The 24,014-nt window shown below is 33.1% G+C and overlaps 2 protein-coding genes, 1 long non-coding RNA gene and 1 pseudogene across 3 annotated transcripts in view; 1 reads left to right on the top strand and 3 right to left on the bottom strand.

Moving 5' to 3' along the window:
• The window catches only part of LOC105336028 (alanine--tRNA ligase, cytoplasmic), a 609,144-nt gene that overhangs the window by 409,775 nt on the left and 175,355 nt on the right, over window positions 1-24,014 (top strand). The window lies entirely within an intron of this gene.
• LOC136273502 (uncharacterized) lies at window positions 7,544-8,950 on the bottom strand (annotated as a pseudogene).
• On the bottom strand, window positions 9,815-10,406 carry LOC136273859 (uncharacterized). Its single transcript, XR_010712125.1, has 3 exons — window positions 10,232-10,406; window positions 10,060-10,130; window positions 9,815-9,924 (listed from the first exon to the last, which is right to left on the bottom strand). It is a non-coding gene; the product is annotated as an uncharacterized lncRNA (long non-coding RNA).
• Window positions 12,857-21,995, bottom strand: LOC105318211 (transient receptor potential cation channel subfamily V member 4). Its single transcript, XM_020063182.3, has 2 exons — window positions 21,857-21,995; window positions 12,857-15,189 (listed from the first exon to the last, which is right to left on the bottom strand). Exons 1-2 carry the CDS (start codon window positions 21,993-21,995, stop codon window positions 12,971-12,973), a joined length of 2,358 nt encoding a protein of 785 aa, XP_019918741.3. The 3' UTR covers window positions 12,857-12,970.

The following is a 24,014-nucleotide window of genomic DNA, read 5'->3' as shown; positions in this document are numbered from 1 at the left end:
GATAGGACGTTTTAGGGGCCAACCCCTAATCTCCTTATTGGGGCCAGATAACGAAACTTTTATGATTGAATATTGTTAGGAACATCATTCTAAGCATCTTTTATTCTATATTGCTTTTCAAAATATTTGTCCTTTTTGAGATATATTCGATCGAAGTTTTGGACTTTTGGTCCCGTGAAACCCCTAATTACATAATGCATAATAAAAATTTTATAATGCATAGTTTTATTAGTGAAAGATGAACTTTTTTGCTTCTTAAACATATTACAAAACATTTCTCAGTAAAGTGCTATGAAAGAAAGACTTTAGAGCCCTTTTGGCCCCTAATTTGAGGGACCAGCCATTTTGTCTTGGCATCATACGAAAGTTCTTTTGATATTAAACATATTTTGTTCAACAAGTGTTTAGAAATTCTTTGCCGTTTTAGAGCTATCTGGGATAGGACATTTTAGGGGCCGACCCCTAATCTCCTTATTGGGGCCAGATAACGAAAATTTTTTGATTGAATATTGTTTAAAACATCATTCTAAGCATCTTTTATTCTATATTGCTTTTCAAAATATTTGTCCTTTTTGAGATATATTCGATCGTAGTTTTGTACTTTTGGCCCCTTAAAACCCCTAATTACGTAACGCATAATAAAAATTTTATAATGTATAGTTTATTATTTACAGATGAACATTTTTGCTTCTTAAACATATTACAAAATATTTCTCAGTAAAGTGCTATTGAAGAAAGACTTTAGAGCTCTTTTGGCCCCTAATTTGAGGGACCAGCCCCTTTTTCGTGTTATCAAACGAAAGATCTCGTAAATATAAATTTTATTTGCTCTATATGTTATGGTAAAATATTTTCAGGAAAGGAGATAAAGAACGAAAACCATTAAAAATTACGTCGTTTTTTCAAACTCGATTTTCGGGTACAGGCGAGCTTCGACGCCTTTGAAGCCAGACAACCATAAATGCCTTTAAACACATCTACAATCTTTTGTCTACAATCCCTGAAAATTAGCATTCAATACCTTTTTTCGTTTAGGAGGAGATAGCAGGACAAAATGACCCTCAAAAAATCACTAAAACGTCAATATCTCCCGAACGGAAATGACGTCATTAAAATAAAAAATTATATATAAGGTTTTTATCAATATCTACAAGATCTGAAATTTTCACGAAAATCGGTCAAGTCGTTTTCAAGAAATCGCTTGTACAAAAAAGCGTAAGAAAAAAAAATAAAAGGGAAAAAGAAACAAAGCAATAACAATAAGGTCTTCCGTTGGAAACAGAAGACCTTAAATACGTTTATCTTACATTTATGTAGCCTAACAATATAATGATTTTCTAATGTGTTACGTAATTAGGGGTTTTTAGGGTCAAAAGTCCAAAACTTTGATCACCTATATATCAAAAAGGAAAAATATTTTTAAATTAAGTATAGAAGAAAAGACGCTCAAAATGGTGTACTTAACAACACGCAACCGTCAACATTTGGTTCAGCGGCCCCAATAAGAAATAAGGGACCGGCCCCTGAAACGTTTTTTAACAGATATCTCCAGAACGGTGACGAATTTCTAAACACTTGTTGAACAAAGCTCTTACACCTTAATCAAAATAGTATCTGGTCCTTAGAATGTAGACCTTCATTTCCTTTTATAAATCATATTTAGCTGTTAAATAGCAAAATCAAGATCGAACATAAATCTCAAGTTCTAAAATCAGACGGAAGACCTCCTCGTTGCTCGCAACGAGATCGTGTCTAGTTAAGGTCTTCCGTTTTCCAACGGAAGACCTTATTGTTTTCGTTCGGTTTCTTTTTCCCTATTATTTTTTTTTTTTTTTTCTTACAAAATTTGTGCAGGCGATTTCTCGGAAATGGCTTAACCGATTTTCGTGAAACTTTCAGATCTAATAGATACTAATCCGAACTTAATATACATTTTTTTATTTTGATGACGTCATTTCCGTTCTTGAGAAAATGGCGTTTTAGCGATTTTCAAAGGGTCAGCTTGTCCAGGGATCTCCTCCTAAACGGTAAAAGATATTGAGTTCAAACTTTCAGGGATTGTAGACAAGAGATTATAGATGTGCAATTTGGCATTCATATTTGTCATGCTCAAAAGGCGTTAAAGCTCGCCCAGTCCCGAAAATTGAGACTAAAAAAAGTCGTAATTTTTCATGGTTTTCTTAGTTTATCTCTTTACTGAAAAATATTTTGTTAACACATGTAATGCAAAAAAAGTTTATATTTACAAGACATTTCATTTGATATCAAGAAAAAGGAGCTGGTCCCTAAAATTAGGGAACCAAAGGGCTCTAAAGTCTTTAATCTCTAGCACTTTACTGAGAGATATTTTGTGAAAGGTTATAGAAGCAAATATGTTTATCTTACAGTTATGTATCCAAGCAATGTAACGATTTTGTCATGTATTACGTAATTAAGGGTTTTTAGCGGCCAAAAGTCCAAAATGTTGATCACCCATATCTCAGAAAGGAAAAATATTTTGTAATGCAATACAGAAGAAAAGTTGTTCAAAGTAATGTTCTTAACAATATGCAACCTTCAAAATTTTGTTAAACGGCCCCTATAAGGAGATAAGGGATTGGCCCCTAAAACCTTCTTTCTCATATATGTCCAGAACGGTAACGAATTTTTTAACACTTGTTGACAAAATGTTTTCAGAATTAAATGTTCTTTCATTTGATTTCAAGAAAAAGGGACTGGTCCCTTAAATTAGGGGATCAAAGGGCTCTTAAATTTTTTATCTACAGCCCTTTAATGAGAGCCATTTTGTGAAAGGTTATTAATGGTAGATAAGGTATAATACGTTTCTATATCCTAACAATATAATGATTTTCTCTTGCGTTACCCAATTAGGGTTTTTAGGGACCAGATGTAAACAAAATTAATTTTCTCAATCTTGATTGGAGGAAATGCAAGCATTTAAAAAGGCAATGTAATAGAACTTATAAAAAGCGATGCAATGAAGCATACAGTGGTAACAACGTTATTGTTGACAAACGACACGCACGTTTCTGATACACGAACGATCACGCACGATACACGAACGATCACGCACGTTACACGGACGATCACTAACTTACTGAATTTTCACGATACACGAACAAAAACGATAAAACACGCAACCGAACGATTCTACACCATTAAACACGCAAAATCAAAATTAATTTTTAAGATTAGCATTAAGAAAACGTATTGCTTTCATCTGTATTGCTTTATGTTTGTGTAATATTGAAAAGCGGCATGTACAGTAGCAATGCAATGTTTTATATTTTACGAGTAAATAATTTACACATCCATACCAACAAAAATAAATGATTTATATACAATTTTTTTTTTGTCTCCATAACGAATAATAACTAACGTGTAAATAAAATGAAGATAATGCATTAACTATACGGAATTATTTACATACGAGTTGACTGTTTATGTAATCCAGTTCCCTTATGTACGATTTGATTATGCGGGATAGAGGTAAATTTGTTACCTTGTTCCATAGAATTTCGATTTTACACATTAAATATTTTCATTATTTACAGTACATATATAATTAATTTCTTTTTTTTTTTAGATTTTAAAGCGTCTATAAAAATTTTTATTTCAAACAAATGTTTACACAATGTACATGTACCAGATAGGAATGCGTATCGAATTCTCATTTGAAAGAAAGACGTTGGGGATAATCGTTTAGTTTAAAACGGGGAGTGGGTAAGCTTGACCGCTTTCATTCAACGTGCCGCTCTTGTTAATATGATTAAAATTATGTGTCAAGACACAATGGATGCTTGATATAGGCTGACTATAACATTATCCAAAAATAACTCGACCGAACAAAGGATTGAATGAGCTGTGGAAATACTTGATAAATGTATTTAACCACAAAAGAGAGATTGCTGTTAACAACTGTCAATGTTCTTCTATAGAAAAAAAGTTTAAAATTCACATTGTTTTACAAAAACTACGTGTCGCTGTTTTAAGAATAAATCCTGACATTCCGTAAAAAAAGTTACAAAACGAAAAAAACGCACGAACACGCACGGTAAAAAACGCAAACTATTTTTCCTGATACACGCACGATCCCGCACGTTACACGAACGATCCCGCACGTTACACGAACTATTAAACACGATTGGCTTGTCAACAATAACGTTGTTACCACTGTAACTACTTCACTCCTTTTTCCATATCATGTTTTGTTGTCGAAAATCAAAGTCGATTATGTCATATTTTCTTCTAAAAATCGGACGGAAGACCTCCTCGTTGCTCGCAACGAGATCGTGTCTAGTTACTTATTATGTTTGCAATAATGCAACCGTAAAACGATAAGTGCATGCAGTAACCATTGTGACATTATTGAAAAGCAAATGTAGATAGTAGTCTTAATACTTACCCATCTGATCTCTTGAAATACTGGCTATTTATAGCCAGAATACTCCCATCCTCATAATGCCACGGTCCATATAATGTCGCGGAAAGGGCTTGTGTCCTCATTTGAGCGACTTTCTAGTAAACACTCATACATTATTTAAAAAGAAAAGGGTCAATTTAAATCATTAAGATATCCCTAAATAACAAGTACTAGAACAATTATCTTTTTTTTTACAATACATATTCAATCAGGACTTTTTTCTATTTTGTTTTCTTCGAAAATAATAATACAATACATATGAAATAAATCTTCTTAATTTAAAAAAAAAACCAAGAAACTAATGAAAATTTAATTTACGATTTTATCTATCATTTCTGATTTCTAGTTGAACTATGCTACCAATAAACATAAAAAAATGCTCAGTAAGGTTTTGTAGGATTAACTTGCAGGGTAACGTTAAGGCAACTAATATCAGTACATTACACCAATATTAAGTCAACAACTGATCAAACTTTTTGTCGACAGTTTTATACGTTATTGCACGTTCTCTTTATTATGAAGTAGTAACACTATATTTTCAGCTTTGATTTTTCAATGTGTGAAAAAATCTGTATTCAGCACAAACGGGACTTGAAGATATTGATCTGTTTCAGTTCTTGTTTGAATAGGTAAATTACGTAAGTTGAGTAATTTAAAACACCATGACTGATTCTTAAATCAGAGTAATCGACCTTTAGATAAACATTTAAAAAAACAAAATTTGTGAAGTAAGAAACGTAACATCAAAGAAAATCTGGACAAAGGGTAAAGACATGCTTTTTTTATCATTAGACAATGAATGCCTTTTAAGTCATTGTCTCACCTACTTGGTGACCTTGACATATATCTCGTCGTTATATAGGGAGAAGTGCATTGCTTTTTAGATTAATATAAGTAAAGAATTTTGTCCTAACTTTTAAATCAAAGCTAAAAAGATATATATATTTTCCAATGTGTATACAACTTAAAAAGATAAATAAGAGCCATATAAATCTGTATGGTAGTTCGAAAGTACTGTAACAATGCAGAAGTTCATTTCTTGTACATATAGATTTTAACACACACACACACACACATATAATATATATATATATATATATATATATATATATATATATATATATATATATATATATATATATATATATATATATATATTTATATATATATATATATATATATATATATATATATATATATATATATATATATATATATATATATATATATATATATACACACATCTTTAAAGTGTAGATCTAATAATTCGACTTGTTGTCCTGAAAAATTATCAATTTATTCGTTTTCTTAAAACAATGAATAGTACAAGAGGTGCTTTACTATGTACATATTACTTAACAATTAATATGTTAAAGAAGACATTTAAAGGTCATATGAAACAATTTTTAACAGTGGTATTTTACTTAAAAATCATAAAGATTGATACACATTTAAACTAAAATACGTAAAGAAATTTTTTTTTCAGTCGTTTTAGTAATACTATACTATAATGGTGTAAACTTGTTCAATAAAAAAAAATGTTACTCGCGTATCGTTCTTCATTATGACGTCACAAAGACCCACTGATGTAAACAATGTTATAAAAATAGAGTAATTTTACGCTATTTTGTTGATCAAAATCTGCTCAATACCATTGACATGGAGGAATCTTTATTTGCCGACGATCTACCCGATTTCGTGGTACAGCCGTATCAGTTCGAACCAGTGAAAAATAACGCCCAACACACGGATGAGTTTGGTTCTTCATCGGAAGATGAAGAAGATGATCTTGAACAGCCTATGGGTCAAATTGTTTTGCCCACAGATACTAACTGGTTAAGTATAACGCAAATAAAATATCAAGACCTACTGTTCTTATGTTTGCACTTTCCAATACAAATAAACATAAATAATTAATAATAATTAATTAATCAATGTATATAGGTGTAAATGTGGCAACTGTGTGATTATGGACACAGCTAGAGAATGTAAATGCTGTCATGACATTGCTGAAGTATGCAGTCGCATGGAAGAAATAGCATGTAACTGTATTATCCAGCATCCTAGCTTTGCAGTGAATTGCCTGAATCACTACGTCCTAGATGTATCCTACTATGAATATATCCAAAACAATGGACCCCTGGGAAACGGTGAGCCAATCCATGAGTAAGATTTACAACATACTAAAGTAAACTGATCCAAAGAATATAAAAAACTGGTGCCGTGAAATAAGCCAGTGTTAGTAACGAGATTACAAAATTCACAAAATGCATTTTTAGAACCTGCACACATCGTAGCAACGATGGAAGGGAGGGGCCCGGGGGGGGGGGGTATATTAAAATTTCAATTATCAAGCGAGCTGGTCCTCCACTTTTGGGGTTCTGTAAAAAATATTTAATTGAAGTTTATTAAAATCCATTTGCCCTACGAAAGAAACATATAGGAATTATATTAACTTGTTTTCTGTTTGTTTTCTTTTTCTGTGTCATGATGTTGTTGTAGGTCTGTTTCTCCTTTCAAAAACATTGCTCCATGCAATTGAAAAAAAATGATTTGTTTCATAACATAGACCAATACTAACTTATGACTTTGTTTTTAGGCTGTATCGACATTTAGCAAATCGTTGGTTTGCAATATTTATTTGGCGGCGCTTAGGAAGACACAACCGACGAATACTGCCAGCTTGTGTAGTGACAGCTATAAGACAGAAATTTCCAAGCCAACAATATTGCGGATTTCGGTATCCCGGGGAACCCCGCTAACGTATAATATTAGGCGACTCATTTAAAATTATTATTAAAGAATGCTGTACATTATAAAAATAACACGATATGAAAATAAATTGCTTAAGCCTTAAGTTTTAATTAAAACGTGTTGTGTGTCTCTGAATTGTAACGTCCTTCGGTGGTTTCGGGGTGCTCTGTGCAATAGGGGAAGGGACTTGCACATGGCGGTCAATGGCATCCCTTGCTTTAGTGTAAATGTCGTTTAGCTCCTGCAATTCAACCACAGCGTCCATAAGATCAGCAATGTAATCTAAAATATGCAGAAGGATTGCGTTAAATTGTGAAAAAATAAATATTTGAAAATTATTTACTTTTTGTTAAAACTTACTGAAGGTTTGATCAACTTTCACTTTTTGGCTACACCTTCTCCACCTCTTCCTTTGGGGTATGAAACGGCGTATTGCTTATTCCCATCTTTTTTCATGCCCTGCTGTCTTGAGCTATTTTCGTTAAAATGCATAGCTGCAAGGAATAGTCTGAAACATTTTTTTTTCAAAAATATTAAATCGGATGTTAAAAATGCACATTCACGAATAAATAATTGGGATAGATGGGGGTTTTTTTAATTTGTATCTAAGAATTTAGCTATTTCTATTTTATCGTTATTGTATATTTACCTAGCCTGCATCTGTTTGAAGAAGAAATGCACAGCTTTAGGTGCAAAGGCGCAAACTACTTTATGGAAGGATTCCAGGCTGGATTCTGGCCAATATGGGAGAGTTTTTGAATGTCGTTAACTAATAGTTTTCCCTTAACAACCGCCTCCAATTCCACGTACGCTTTGGAACCTATTAAAAATTAAACATAGTAAACGTTAAACCGTACGTGCAAATATAGATCATATCAGTTGCAATATGCAACATTAGTTAATATATTCTGAGAGGTACCTTGCTTTATCCAATCCCTATCATCTAGAGGTCCATGTAAACATCTGGGATAAAGGTCGCCATGTCCCTCGTGAACATCTACGACTTGTTTAAGAATGGAAAGCCATTTCTGTGATATCAGATCACCATTACCGTTGCTGGATGCAGCACACCAGTATAAATGGTTGCTGATGGAATGAGACCATTTACCAACTACATCGCATAAACGTTTTTTTGATATTGCGTGTAGCTTCCTGTACACACCTTAGAAATAAAAAGACATTAAAAATGTTACAGAACAAAATACATATTTATATATATTACCACATTAAATGAAAATAAATTTACGACTGTAATACCTTTTGCAACATGCCACACGTCAAACAGGCGGACGATATGCGGCTGATCTCTTTTCATATAGCATTTCACTTTACTGTGTCGATCAGTCACAAGATGTGAGATGTCGATGTCTTCCTCCTCCAGTCGTGACAAACTTCTCTTCAACCCCTTTAGTTCCATATGATAAGAACTCTGTACTTCATTGCTCTGAGTAAATACAATCAACAATTTCAATTATTTAACTACAGAAGTACAAATCTAACAAATACTACACAATGCAGTAAAACTTTAATTAAGTAATCATAAATACATTATTTCTTGTTAATGTTTGATATAAAACATGAGGGCTGCTTTTAACGACAAAGAAATACCTGCACCAGCTGAACATATGCACTATTGATGTGTCCAGGTTCATGAGGGAGTACGACCCAAACTTCGCTGTATGGCCCGGTAAACAGCATCTTGCGTCACCCCCTAACTTTACCGGAAGCCCTCTTTCTCTAAGGGAATCGAACATTTCCTGCTGGTTTTTCTACCATACCTGTTAATAAAATGCATAATTAAACGATGAAACTATGATGGATTGAATTTCTTCGATATTCGACATTTCATATGTTTAATAGAAATTTCCTGTTATAAAAATGCATTTTCATTAATTTCAATGAAACAATTTTGATGCATATACTGTAGATTCCTAATTAAACGCGAGAAATTAATTTCCGCGTAAAATCGTAAGAAGCAACCCTCTCAGATTTTAAAGTCTCGCTTAATTTTATTTTTCTGATAGTTTTGAACTATAGGAAATTATAACCAACATTGGTTATTGCGATTTTATATTTTAATACAAAACAACGGACTCGCGGAATTAAGTACTCGTAAAAATAAGAATTTCATACAGGATTTTTTCTGTCCTTTTTTTATATAAATATATCAAATCACCCTTTCAACATCTTGGACTAGGTAAAGCTGCTGCAGGGAAATATAAGTCCTTTTACTGAAACACTGAATTCCAGCAAACTTTAATGTGTTTATGGCTTTGAGTGGACTTGCGCCACTAAACAGGATTGCAGCAGCAAAAACTAAATTACCCCATGGCATCATTCCTGTAAATGGTTGACTGGCCCATTCCCATTGGCAGTCATCTGTTGCATGTGGACTGGATGTGTACAACAGTGCCCAACACACGCCATTCATAGCCAGTTTCCTGCTTGGGGTTTCCACAGAGCAAGCATTGGGAGGGAAGGAGCTGCTCCAGGCTGCTTTTATAGACAATAAATTTGGTGTCACCACTTAAACTGCTTACATTCTTTGGCTTCATTTCTTCATCATCTTCTTCATTCGGCAGGCTCCACTCTATGTCCGATTCGTCCATTTCGGAATCAGATTCCACCAAATTGTCATCCGGTTCTTCTTCTGTTTCTACTGTGTCCCTATCACTGGCATATATATCAACTTGTATCCCAATTTCTCTTGTTTGGGGAGATGCCTGAATACTGATGTTTTGGCTCTCCTGCATATCGATATTCAAATTAAGTAATAGAAATAGAGTTGGTCCTATGCATGACTGCTTCAGTTTAGTTGATTGTACATTTGTTTTTAATCAAAATATTTATAAGAAATGAATATTTAATTTAAAAAAACTTACGTTAGAAGTTTGGGTGAATGCATGGAACGTTTGGGTAACATTTGAATCGCAGTTCAGTGTTGTCGCAGACTCTAGCAGAAAATTTATAAAAATAGAAAAATCGGCAACAAAAATATGTAGTTTACACGAAAAACACACATATTTGATGTAACAGTCCCCTTTTCCATTGTACCTCTCATGCTGAAATCGTGTTCGTTTGACAGGCATGGATCTGCAAGACTAGCACCCATAACAGAAGTCTGTGATTTCCCCAATGCACTTGGTTTTGGAAATTGTGTAGGCGATTTGTCTATTGCATTACAAATCTGAAATTCACAAAATTATAATGTTTGATGTTCACGTTTTTATCAAATTCATCAATTTTCAATAAAACCAAATTCTATGAAAATGCAGAAATTTTTTTTTAGGGGGGGGGGGGGTTATATGTGGGGGTTTTTTTTATCGTTTGTTTGTATTTTGTAATTCTTGTTACCGAATTTGCATTGATTAAAATTTTTATTTCAGCGCTATGGCTATGGAAATTGACGCAGACGTCTGAGAAAACATTGGATTGAAACTGTAGTTATAGGAAGTGCATTTTGAATCCACCTCAGCGTTTCTAACTTGCTGTATACGTAATAAGCTTCAATCTAAGGTTTTCTCAGACGTCCGCGTCACTTTGTCCACACCCATTTCAAATGTTTTGCCGTAACAGGTGTATATTTCGAATTTTGCCAGCTAATGTTCGGTGGTCTTTATGATTATGATCAGTAGATACATGTCTTCAAAATTCGTGTGTAATGAAATGCAAAATTCTATACAGTGTTTTAATTTATCTGTTACTAAGCCTATCTTTCCGCATTACATGTACTGCATACATACTTCCAAAGCATTTCGCTTGAAGGAAGCCGTGGATTTTCTTCGCATCTTCGTCTTGGTTTCAGTCTTTGGGAAGTCAAAGATCGTTGGCACAGCGTCTAGCTTCAGGTCAATTTTTTTGTTTCCACATCTTTTGGCCACAGATGGGCGTATTGAAAACTGGTCATCGGTGAAATGTCTCACAAATACATGTAACCTTGAATCTTCGTAGCTACAAACTCATCTCGTCGAAGATTATGTACCCAAATTCTTCTAAATTTTGGATCTTTTGGGAAAAGATACATTGCCACATCCTTCTGTGACCGAATGTTGCAGTTAAATGCAGCACATTGTGGCATTTTCAAAGAAATGCAGCAAAATTGCGTATATACTATCGTTACGCACTATACTTGTTTACACTCAGTGGGTCTTATTGACGTCACAAACAAAGGGAGATAAGCCGCGTATATCGGAAATCATTTTTGGGATCGAGTACCTTTGATCACCTGCACCGCTTTGATCTCTCTTTATTTTTTCATTGAATAATTAATTTCTTGTTTATTATACCTTTATTGACACATTTCTGCATAAAACAAATTTTCATTAAAAATCGTTTCATATGACCTTTAAGGGCTTAATAAGAGATTTTGTTTTGCCTCGGACTAGAATGTCTCGAAGTCATTGGATGAATCGTGTCACGTGATTGCCTTATAAATTTCTTTACACGGCGGGCGTCCAAATTTACACCGCAACATGGCGGACGTAACGTTATTTGAGCTTATTTTTAACACAAACGTTCAACCATACCTTTAATTTTTAAGCCCCAAAAAATTTAGAGTGACTCCCCCTTTGCCCGTGACGTAATAAAACGTTCCTATATACAATGGCATCCAGGTTTGCACAGACGACTGACGAGATAATAAGCCTATGAATTTAACTGGTATATACATGTATTATCTTTTGTTGTTTACACATCAAATTCAGGGTCCTCGACAAAACAAAACACTTATTAGGTTTGTTTCTGACTGTTTACAGAAATTTGTGGTGTCGTTAAAGTCCATAGAAGGCTCCGCTCCGGCTCGCCTTCTATGGACTTTACCGACCCCACAATTTTCTGTAAACAGTCAGAAACAAACCTAATAAGTAATATTATACATTGATGTATGATTGATAAAAAAAGGGAACTTTCAACTATATATTATATCATCAAATGACAAACCTTTAGAACAATTTAATGTAAGAAAGTTTTTTGTAATTAAAAAGTTGCCTTGTATTTACGTCTTACATATAACTATGTAAATCTCAACATATATTTGATAATGTTCCCGTGTTACTCTTCCAAGTGTGGTTTTAGAATTTCCACTTATACAACACTAAATTATACTGTACTGAACATACTTCCTGACTGTAAAACTATTGGACAGTGATTTGCGGGTTATATTCCAACACTCTTTACACATCATAACCTTAACTTGATTAAATATGTGAATATTTTTAGGATTTATCAGTTATTACTTTTTTGTTATTTTCCTTATCAATCTTTACGACAATGTATCTTTCTCCATAAAAAAAAAACCAAACAAACAGATGAGGCTTTTTATTTGAAACATTTAAAAACAAGATAATTCATACCTCTATCACTTCCGTAGTTTGATTATATTGAAACCTAAGATGTTTTTTCTTATGGTAAAAACATAATTTATATATTTCACAGAAACTAGCTACTAAATATATTCTTTTCAAACAAGCAAACATAAATTAAAATTTAATACAATCTGATTAATATCGTTTCAATATATTCAAGTAGTATATCTAAATCTGTATCATTTTTATGCTTTTCTTTTTTCGAATTTGATATGACAGAAAGATCATTAAACTACAAACATATCAAAATTATTACGGCTAAAGGCAAAAAACGTATTAAAATGATTTTTTATAATATTGTAAAAACTATGCAGATATCAACAAAGTCAAATATAGCAGTTATATAATCGATACGATGTGAAGCGTTTAACAGATTTGAAGCTGTTACATATAATTTACATATTAAAGTATACACTCTGTCAAAATGATTTTATTGCAAATATGAATTCACCTCTGGGTATTGAGAAGACTTGCTACTTTTTTGCACAATGAATATGACTTCCCTTTCAGGGTTGATTTTGCTGGATCGTTGCAGATCTGTGGTCTTCTTTTTACTGACATGTTGATAGTTATACAAATATTTTGTCAAATCTCCCATTCTTGATTTACTTAATCTTTTCTTTTCCTCCTTGTCATTGTATTCATCCAGTTTATCCAACAAGTGAAGTTCCGAACAATATCGTTTCATTTTCTGTTCTTTTGCATTATCTGTTGTCGGAGTTAATAGTTTTACTTCCTTTTCCCGTGTCCAGTGTTTTGCCTTTAACACGAAAGGTAAGTATTTGGCCAGTGGTTTAACTAAAATTATGTCTTCAAATAGTTCTATCATTTTTAATTTGTTGTATTTAAGAAAAGAATTTCTATCACCGTGTACATCAGAAAATGTCTGGGACATAATAGCAACCAACGCATTAAACAAATGAATGAATGAAAGTATTACAAATACTACAAATAATGTGTATGCTAGCCACGGGATCCGCGACTGGCTTAGCACGCCAATGTCATTCAGACCTACGCCTAGGTTAAACATTGTGAGAAGAGCGCTTGGAAAAGTATCAAACTCGTCTACATCATGCTTTCCACGGAAAAGTATATACATCATTGCTGTAAACGAAAACAACAATCCTACAAAAACCACAACAAAAGGTAAGAAATCCTCTAGAAACCCAGATTTTATCATGTGTGTAAAAGAAACGAGGCGTTTGCTAAATGGAGAAAAATAAAGCATGAAATACCAGCCAGATATCAATGCAAAAACAATGTGATAATCCCAGTGTAGTTTGAGAATAATCAAACATGACTCCAACAGAGCACTGATGGCTGTTACCAGCAAACAAACTATATAGTCCAAATTATGCAACATTAATCCATTATTAACAGATTTTCGTGATACCAATTTACAACGTTTTGTTAACGTTATAATGCACAAAAAAGCAAATATAAAGTAAGTTATTCCAACCGTCGTAGTTATAACAACCATTGCATAAAAAAAATCACCAATGTTACGCGATGTCTCACTGTTCGTGGGACAGAACAAAATCTCAGATTTTTTTATAGATGATGCTGTAAACAAAGAAATAAATGTTAAATGAAGGATCATCCAAATGAAAAGGGGTTTCCGGTAAGCCATCCATTTCCTTTGCAAAATAAACCGTACCAATTCTTGGTTCAGGATTTGAAATGCTTCTTTGTGAGAACACCTGGAGTCAAATAAACTTTCTAAAACTGTGATTATCTTTTTATTTTCTTCATTTTTCTTATTACTTTCTTCATTTTCCGTATAACTTATCAATCTATCGAATTCTGTAACATCGTATTCTCTAATGTCGAAAAGACCATCCCTTATATTTGTCATGCGATAGACATCCTGGATATTGATAACAAATTCAAAAAGTTCATTGACACCAAGTTTTGCAGATAAACATAGCAGGGTTGAGCCTGACTTATTCTTCCAGAAAAGAATATCTGTTGGATTTGAAGATGTTGTAGTATCGTGGCAGTATTCGTTAAACTTTTCCCAAAGGAATTCGAATGTCTTTTTTAAATGCTGGGTCTTTTCAGGATATATATCAGCATATTTGATTAAGGAGTGAAAAACAGTATCCCCGTCCTCGTTTTGGTTCCAAATTTTAGCCTTTTGAAGGAGAAGATGAGTGATTATTTGAAAATCTTTTTCCTTACATGCAAGAGCTGCAACACTTAAAGGAAGCTGTCCCATTAAAACGGTGTTCTTGAATTTGCTACCTACTGCACATGTACAGAGCAACTTTTGAATTTCCTCATTTTTTGTATTTTCAAGAATTATTTTGACAGCCTCTAAATTCCCTTTTGCTATGGCAACATGCAGGATTGTCTGACCTTTAAAATTGCTGCTTTGAATTCTTTGTTCCTTCAAAAACTCATTACTATGTTTTAATATTTCTTCTACAAATTTGTTTGTATCCTGAAACTTTAAAGCTATATGTAAAATTGTTTCTCCATTGAATTCCCTCTTTGCGTCTTCATTAAGGATTTTAATTTCTTCTGGGTTTTTTGGTTTTATATTTTTATTTAGATGCTCGACAATTTCGTTTTCCTTTCCAAGACTTAGAACTTCCTTTAATTTTTCTATTCCAGAACCTCCTTTGTCGTTTTTAATTTTGCCTTCCTCTGTAATATTAAAATATAATTGAACAGAAAAGGTTCTTATTGGAGTGAAAATAAAATATGAGTTATTTCATTAAGGAAGATGTGCTGACATCTAATACAATTGAGAATAAAAATATAAACATTTCTTGATATGGCTTGATTCTGACCAGAACTGGCAAACACTGTTGAAAAAAGATTTTAAAAAGCAATACATATGAGGTTCCAGCTGTTATTTTGTATGCAAAATAGGCTTACAAAAACAAAATGATGTCATTATAATCACTTAGAACAGCTGTAGAACTGCGCAGCTGCATACCTATATTAAAGATTTGATAAAATGAAAAAAGAAAGGGGTGTCCTCTCTATGTCCATTTGTTGAGAAATAGGTTGAATTTCGTACATATTTGTCTCAAAATAGTGTACGCATGCTCGACATATAAGGGCGGATAAAATTCGTAAGGGAAATGTTCTGCAAAAACTCTTATTTTACGAATATGTAATTTTAAGTAAACTTAAAAGGTGGAGACATTGTGGGTGTGTAAATGGACTTGAAGGTAAATTTTTGTGGAAATGTAAATGACTGAGTGGAAAAAAACAAACAAACCAATACCAGGTGAGTGAACACTACTTATATGGCGCTTCTGTATCCGTACCTTATTGATGTCGCACTAACTGTAAATATGTACAAAATCAATGGCTAGTACAAACCCTAAAAAATACTCCTTAAGTTAATATGGGACACTTCCATGTTGTGACGTATTTTTCATCGAAATAAACATAAAATTGAGTGTAATTATATAAGTAGTTTCTTTTTTCAATATTGTCACCCAACAGCATAGCGTAGTGAATTAAAGGGTTTACTACGAATCTGAAAGTCATGAATGCGAATCCCGCTCGGGGTTTTACAAATTTTACCTCTCCAAATATTTTTAAGAGCTTTTTTTTAGTTGAATATTGTAAGGTTTAGAAATTCTCAACCGGTGAAAGTATTTCAATTATCATGTACTTTAATCCACATCAATATTGACAGATGCCCCATATCACCTTTAGGTGTCAGAAAAAAAGAAAGAAATGGAAACCGCTAATGAATCTAATGACTCAAATGTTCTGAAGGGATTCCAAATGCGTGAAATAATGCAAGGTATAAATAGTATACAGAGCACCCTCGCAGGTTTTATGCATTGATAAAACACCCAGGGACGTTATATGGATGAAATCACAACGGAATTAAGGGGTAAGTATGGAGTACAATAAAGTTTGGGACAAGTACAAGAACAGGCGAACGACACACTTTACACAATCAGAGAATACAAACACGCACAAGAAAAGATGTGAAGAGAGCTTAGATTGCCGAGAGACTACATAGTCAAACTTAAATTTCGAATAACCTGTCAAGAAAAACAAAATTCAAAATTGCAAACAAGAGCTTTAGAAAATAACATTATTATTAGTAGTCTTGATGAAAAATTCACAAAAATCAAAACCGCTAAAAGTATAGCAAAGGTCGTCAAAAAAATGTTCATCCATAAAATGGGTATAGAAGAAGATAGTGTGGACGCCCTTCAAATCAACGCATTGTGCAATGAATATAACTAGATGAACTGAAAACCTTGGTTAAGATATAACAAGAGATGTTGAAATGGCAGCAAGAACAGATTAACAAAGAAATCTGATGAAAGACTCAATAGACTATCAAATTATCAACGAGAGAGAGGAAGATCAAGACAACGATTCGGCCCTGGAGTTTAGAGAGGACGTAATGGAAGACCGGGAAGTTTTACAAATAACGAATAAAGACAGTGCTTCAACAGTGGTGGAATTGGACGTGTCTTAGAATTGTCCCTCCCACAGGATCCCATCCTACAATTGATAACCTACACTGGAACCCTTCTCAGTGAAAAGTCGAGCTGTGAAAGAAGAGGACCAAGACTCAGCTGAAATCTTACATCAGAAAATCAACAGCGCCGCAGCCAAGGTGAAGGAGTGAAGGTGAAATGTTTATTGGACATTGGAGCTTAAATATAAACTATTTCAGAACATTTTAACAAGAAATACTAACCTGCTTTAAAACTCAGTGATACTTCAAAATTCTTAAACTTACCGCATCAAATAAATTACATATTCCATATCTTGGATACAATTAAGTTCGTTTACGAATTCAAGATACTATGTATAAAAATGTTGGAATGATTGTGGAGAGTGTAACTTCCTGCAATGGCCGAGTGACCATTTTGGCCATATCCTGCATTAAGAACCCCTACCCCCTATGAGTGTTTTGGACCCTCCCTAGATTCAAATTACTTCATTGGGAGACATGAAATTTAAAATATTGATAGGTGGCTTTATCTTTCTTTTTTTGCAGTCAGTTTTTGTTATGTATCAGCAGAAGTAAAGAAGACAATTTTTAAACATTAGTTGCATTAACACGATATGACTATTTAAGCCCCGCCCTGGAATCAGAACCCCTTCCTCGAGGGACATGACATTTAGAATTTTGGTAGAGGGCTTTGTCTACAAAATTATAAATTTAGTTTTCCTTTCAGGTGTTGAAAGTAGAAAAGATCATTTTTAAACATTATATGCATTAACACTATACATCCATTTTGTCCCCACCCTGGAAAAAAAACATACTCCAGGGGACATGAAATTTACAATTAAAAAATAAAATATGGTTTGTAAATATTGTCATATTATTAGAAATATTCTGTGTACGAATTGATTTTTTTATTGAGCATGCACAGAAAAAAAGTTTTGTAAAAGTTGGAAATGTCGTTGTTTGTAATGTGCTTAAATCCGCTAGTATCTGTTGACCATCATTCCATAACATGGTGTCAGAATTATAGTTTAATACAATACGATCATCGCAAAATGGATTAAGCATGTATTTCGAAACCGCAGATTCAATAGGACGCATCAAACCAACTCGAGGCGTGGAAGAAATTGAGACAGCACGTGGAACTTATTTTTGAAGGACCTCTTGCTGAAAAAAAGGGAGAAACAGAAGATTCTAATATTTACTTCTATGAACAGGAGAAAAGGACCGAGATGTTAACAATATTTGGACTCCCGGCGAAGATTAAGGTAAATCGCTTTTCAAGAAATTTCAAGAATACGTACAGCCCAAGCATAATCCAGTCTTTTTGAGATATATTTTCAATTACGAAACACAAGGTGCACGAGCTGTATGGCACGCCAAATTCACAAAAATGAGCTAAACATAGTTTCACAGTCGATAAGCTAGGTTTATCAGCTGTTAACTATAGTTTACGGATCCTAAACTATAGTTAACGATTCGTTAACTATAGTTTACATCTGTGAAACTATATTTCACGAAGGTAAACTATAGTTTACGAATGATAGTCATAGTTTATTTAAACTAGGTTTATCGACTGTTACATATGTAACTATAGTTTACGGACCGAAAACTATAGTTAACGACGTTAATCTATATTTCACGTCTGTAAACTATAGTTAACGCGATAATCTATGTTTCACATCAGTTAACTATAGTTAACACTGAAAACAATCATTTGCGATTGTTAAACATAGTTTATCTGATAAGTATAGTTTCACCATTGTGAAACTATGATTAACAACTCTAAACTATAGTTCACGAATGCAAATTGTATTATTTAGACATTAAGGCGCCAATTTCACAAAAATCTCTCATATAGTATCTGACATGCGGAATTCTCTGTGAAACTATATTTTACGACCCTAAACTATAGTTTACGTTTGAATCTATTGTTAACTAGAGTTTTGTTCGTAAATCATAAATAAGTTAATCCTAGTTACAGCAAGATAAGATTTTGCCTTAACAACGATCATTTTCATTGATTGTTAGGATATATATTTCTATTTGACAAGAAAAGTGATTTTTCAATAACTTTATGGCAATTGAAATTATTAAAATAACTGAACCTTTTTTATTTTGATTTAAAAAAAATTAATACAAACAACAACAACAAAACGCGGGCTTTTTTTTAATTTTATTTACTGTACGGCGGAAGCTGACGAGGTGCGCTATGGCCAGCAACAGCGAAAATATGGGTAGGCTATATATACATTTTTAAAAATAGGCATACTGACAATGTAACGATTTTTTTTGTACAGAGGGCATATTCGCACGTGCTTTCCTATGAAGGACATTTTCTACAATGGCGCACATTTTGTATCGCCTCTCACGATTGGTTACTCGATATTTTAAATTGAAAACTATAGTTAACACACATTTATACTCATAAACTATGTTTAACAGACGTAAACTATAGTTTAGTGTACCTGACCAGTTTGATGTCAAACACCCCATTATGTGATAAGGTGAAATCAAAACAAAATTATGACAAGAGATCAAAATTATCACCACCTTTGAATAAGGGAGATAATGTTATATAGAGTTCAGTTGAATTCCAAGACATGGACCCCAGCAACTATCTTAGAATCTCACAATGATTGGTAATATCTTGTTAAAACACACAATTGCTCAGTTTATAGGAGAAATAGCAGACAAATCTTTAGGTCAAGGGAAAAGGCAGAAAGTGATATTGAAACCCCAAATATTTCAATAATATCACCACAGCCTGTTACCGAACCTGAAACCAAGACATTTGACCCAGACAATGTCCAACCCATGTTTACTAACACATTAAGTGACCAACCTATTAACTTTGTCGAAACCAGTACAAAATGACAAGCCACATGTTACCAGGTCAGGCAGGATTGTTAAACCAAAACAAATACTGAATCTTTGAATATCTGTTGTTTTTAATTTGATATTATATATCATGACAGTCATTATATATGCAGTTATGGAATGTAATTTAGACAATTAAAGACAATATTCCGTCAATGTGTTTACCAAACCAACATAAGACATTTTGGCTCTTCAGTTAATTGTCATTATTTGTTTACAATGTGGTTAAAACATAAAATTTATTGTGTAAAGTCAATTTCCAATTCTCTTGAAAAAAGGGAGATGTCATATTAGAAGAAATATTCTATGTACGAATTGATTTGTTTATTGAGCATGCGCAGAAAATAAGTTTTATAAAAGTTAGAAATGGCGTTTTTAGTAATGTGCTGAAATCCGCTTACATCCGTGGCTCATCATACCATAACGAATATGATGCGAAAAAGTACTCATACGAACCTCGCACGATTCAGAGCGACCGTTGTGCGATGTAAATGCATTGAATCTTGTGATATCTCTTGCGTCCATATGCGACTGATGTACACTGAAAGGAAGTGTAAGATTATATGATAGGATCGTACCAATGACCAGATAATCGGACGAATGAACGGCGCTCGTCCATTACTGCGTTTTATTGTACGAATGCTCAAGCGAGTCAGAAAAGGGGTATATATATCGCATGTTCCGTCTCTCTTCAATTGAAATGGTTGAATGCCAGAGAAGATACCGCCCAAGAAGCAAAAACTACAGCCAAAATCAAGGTCAATTGTGGTCTTAAACAGATATGTTTATACAGTGTATAATGTATAAGGGAACTATTCGCCCCCGTTTGCATTTTATTTTCGCTCTTTTTGTCAGTTAGCAAGTAAGACTAATACTAGTGACAAAGCATGGAAGTTGAAACCGATAAAGCTTGCAATGATATTAAAACGTTGCAAAATTACATGAGTCAGGTTGAGCAACTGTCTTATGGTCGCACAACACACGCGTAAACATTTGCACTTAATCTTACAAGAATCGTGAATCGTTCTTGCGAGTGCACAAAAACAATGTAACATGTTCGTTCAAATGATCTTGCTTGAATTCTGAATAGGGAGCAAGTCCACTATTTTGAGGAGACTTGATGCGACCACTAAAAGGCATGCATCGAATGCGAGGGCTCGTGCAACATATGCAATTGCTCGCGTAAAGTGTTGTAAATAGCTTAAGCACCAATTGTAAAAGAGGCAAAAAAACCAAAATACACATGGTCATCCGTACCTTATAAAAGTGATTACAAGACCTGGAGAAAATGTATACTCGATTCAGCTTGCAGACAGATCAGACCAAGGCGTAATGTTACAAGAATCACTGTTGGATACCGATGAAGAGGTTGAAGAGAATAGTGATAGTAAGGTGATTGTTGACAGGGCTATGGACATCACATCACAACAAGAAACCCTAGGAGATGAGAGTCGAGATGATGATACTGGTGAAAACAGGGAAGATGAAGTTCCCGATGAAACAAAAGAATACCGACCGAGGCGTGCAGGATGTCAAACTGCTGGAAAACACTCCAATCCGTATTGAAAATTACTTTTAAAAAACTGTAATTTCACTCAGTATAAAAACACTGGGAAAAAATTGTAATCTACTCTTTGAACATATTATGCACTCTTTTCCCTTTCAAATCTTAGTAAACTCAAGATCATACGTGCTCCAACGAGTTGTCACACGTAAACACTGATTATTATTTTTTTCTTTGTTTGGTTTTTGTATTTGTTTTTTGGGGGTTTTTTTGTTTTGTTTTGATTTTTGGGGTTTTTTAATTTCTTTTGTTTTATCTTTTTATCTAAAAAAAACTTTCGATTTATTTTTTTAAAAATACGAACTTTAAAAAATATATATTGTATAAACATTGTAGTAACACCACCAATAATCTGACATGTCGTTTTTTTATGGCGGCGTATTATTATAAATAAATATTTGAACTTTCACGTGAATGAACTATATGATTACCTTGGCAATTTTGGAAATCATTGTAATTTACATTTGTTGAAGCATTCATGGTTGATTTGCGTGTGGCCTTTTCTTTATTTGAACTTTGATCTTTGTTCTGCACTGGACCTCTTTCATCTATTACTGCTTGGCAAAGCATATTAATATCTTTAAATACATCTACATCTTAAAATATAACAAACCCCTTAACGATAAGGAATACTCACATATTTATATACTATTCAATATTTTGGATATATTTCCCTCGTTTATTCAACATTGTTGTATATATGTCAAGTAAACAGACAGATATTTCATATCTCTGATTAAATTTTTTTAACAAATATTGATTTCACCAATTCAGCTTTTCGACACTGACCTGATTTACGTTCAGATGTTCCTACTCGTACTTTGTTACATGGCACCTGTCAAGTACATCGATCGGTTAAGACGTTTCAGTTAAAAGCCTCATAGATCTATGCCTTGTTTATCCTTCTTAACAATCTATTTTTGTTATTGTCGCAGTTTAGTCTGATTAATGATAAATAATAAAATATTTCAATGAAAATTTTTAATTTTAATAGCGTTTATGATACTAAATATTGCTACCAAGCAAATTCTTTAAATTAATTATATTTCCTACATAAAATGGTTCTTTAGTACTAGATATTGTATTCAAATCTGGATGTAGAATCCCTTTAGAAATATAATGCAATACATCTGAGTAAACAATTTCTCATATAGCAGAGTCAAAGAAATCGAAGTTGGTTACATATATTTCTTATCTGATTAAAAGTTATCTTGTGCTTTGAAGACATTATGCAGTATTGTGTGTTTTTCGCCTTTGTGTTCAAGTTTTAAAGAGAGATTTAAATACAATGTGAACGATAGTTAATATGACGAGAATGATTATATTGGTACTTGAGCAGACATGCGTTCAATACTCCCAAAGTCAAAATTTGAATACAAAAAGATACATTTTTTGCAAAACTTGCAGATAGATCTATTTTCTGTTTAATGTGACATAAATATATGGTTTCGACATCATACTTCATGTATTTAAAAGTTAGTTAAAATGATGGGGGTGGGGAATAGATATTTAACCTTAAGAAAATTTAATTCTATATTTAAATGACTATTAAGGAACCATTAATTTATCTGTATTAATATCAGTTTGAAGTGTTCAGGGTACACGAAGACAATTCGATTCATTTTTTTAATCTTGATTAGACATAAGACTCAATTGTTTGCCATTCTTGAACGAGTGTAGGATATATCTTTCGAATACTCACTTTTCTTCTCTTATGTAGTCAGGTTTTTTTTTCTTTTCTGGTCACAACTTCCAAGATTTGTATTTTCAAAAGGCCTTTACCAAAATATCTGCGTCAGAAATAAATAATAAAGAGACATTTGAAAACACTGACCTGTTCCACTCCTTTGAAAGAGAAAAATTAACAAAACATCAACATTATCAGGCATTCTGGATATACATATACGTAAAGATCGATTTTATTATCTTTGGCAAAAAACGGGATATTTTTCAGGAATGGGAAATCTTTTTCTTCTAAGATACTCATTTACAAACATATACCAAATCTACTAATTACAAAAGCAATCATGATAAAAAAAATTTGATTATTTACCCAAATTATATACCCTGAATATGGTCTGCGTCACAATTTAAAATGATTCTTGACTATTTCCCCCTCTTCTTATGTTGAATATTTGTTCAGTCTGCACGTTAAGACACGTAAAATATTATCACAAAAATCTATTTTCAATCTATCATAACAAAATAAATCGATTAAGTACGTGATTTTATTCTGTATATCGTTGATCACTTGGACCTTTTCGTGATAAATGCTCGTCTTTCAAATGACAGAATGATGTCATAAGAACAAGCATATACAGGCAAGATCCATGACGTTCGGTAGCTAATGCTGAATGACCTTGATTATGGTTTTACACCAGCAACTTATTACTTTCAAATGCATAATTCTTGGCATTGTGAGAGAAAGCAATTATTTGAATGTTGAATAATTTGGAATTTTGTTGAATAGTTAAAAAAATTCTGATAAAAATTCCGATAAATCAAATAAATTTATTTAACATTATTTTGTTCACCTCTGAAAGAGAGAAAAAAGTTTCAATACTCACCCAAGTTTTGTAGTATTCTAGT

The sequence above is a fragment of the Magallana gigas genome, chromosome 3, assembly GCF_963853765.1.
Source record: "Magallana gigas chromosome 3, xbMagGiga1.1, whole genome shotgun sequence".
In the NCBI taxonomy this organism is placed as follows: Eukaryota; Metazoa; Mollusca; class Bivalvia; order Ostreida; family Ostreidae; genus Magallana; species Magallana gigas.
Note: the sequence above shows the minus strand (reverse complement) of the source record. Positions and strands in the feature narration are given on the sequence as shown.

Excerpts from the sequence above, each read along its gene's own strand:
- LOC105318211 (XM_020063182.3), bottom strand. The coding sequence starts at position 21,995 with ATGCTTTGCCAAGCAGTAATAGATGAAAGAGGTCCAGTGCAGAACAAA. Across the intron at positions 15,190-21,856 it reads TGATTTCCAAAATTGCCAAG|AGGAAGGCAAAATTAAAAAC; the intron begins GTAATCATATAG and ends TTAATATTACAG.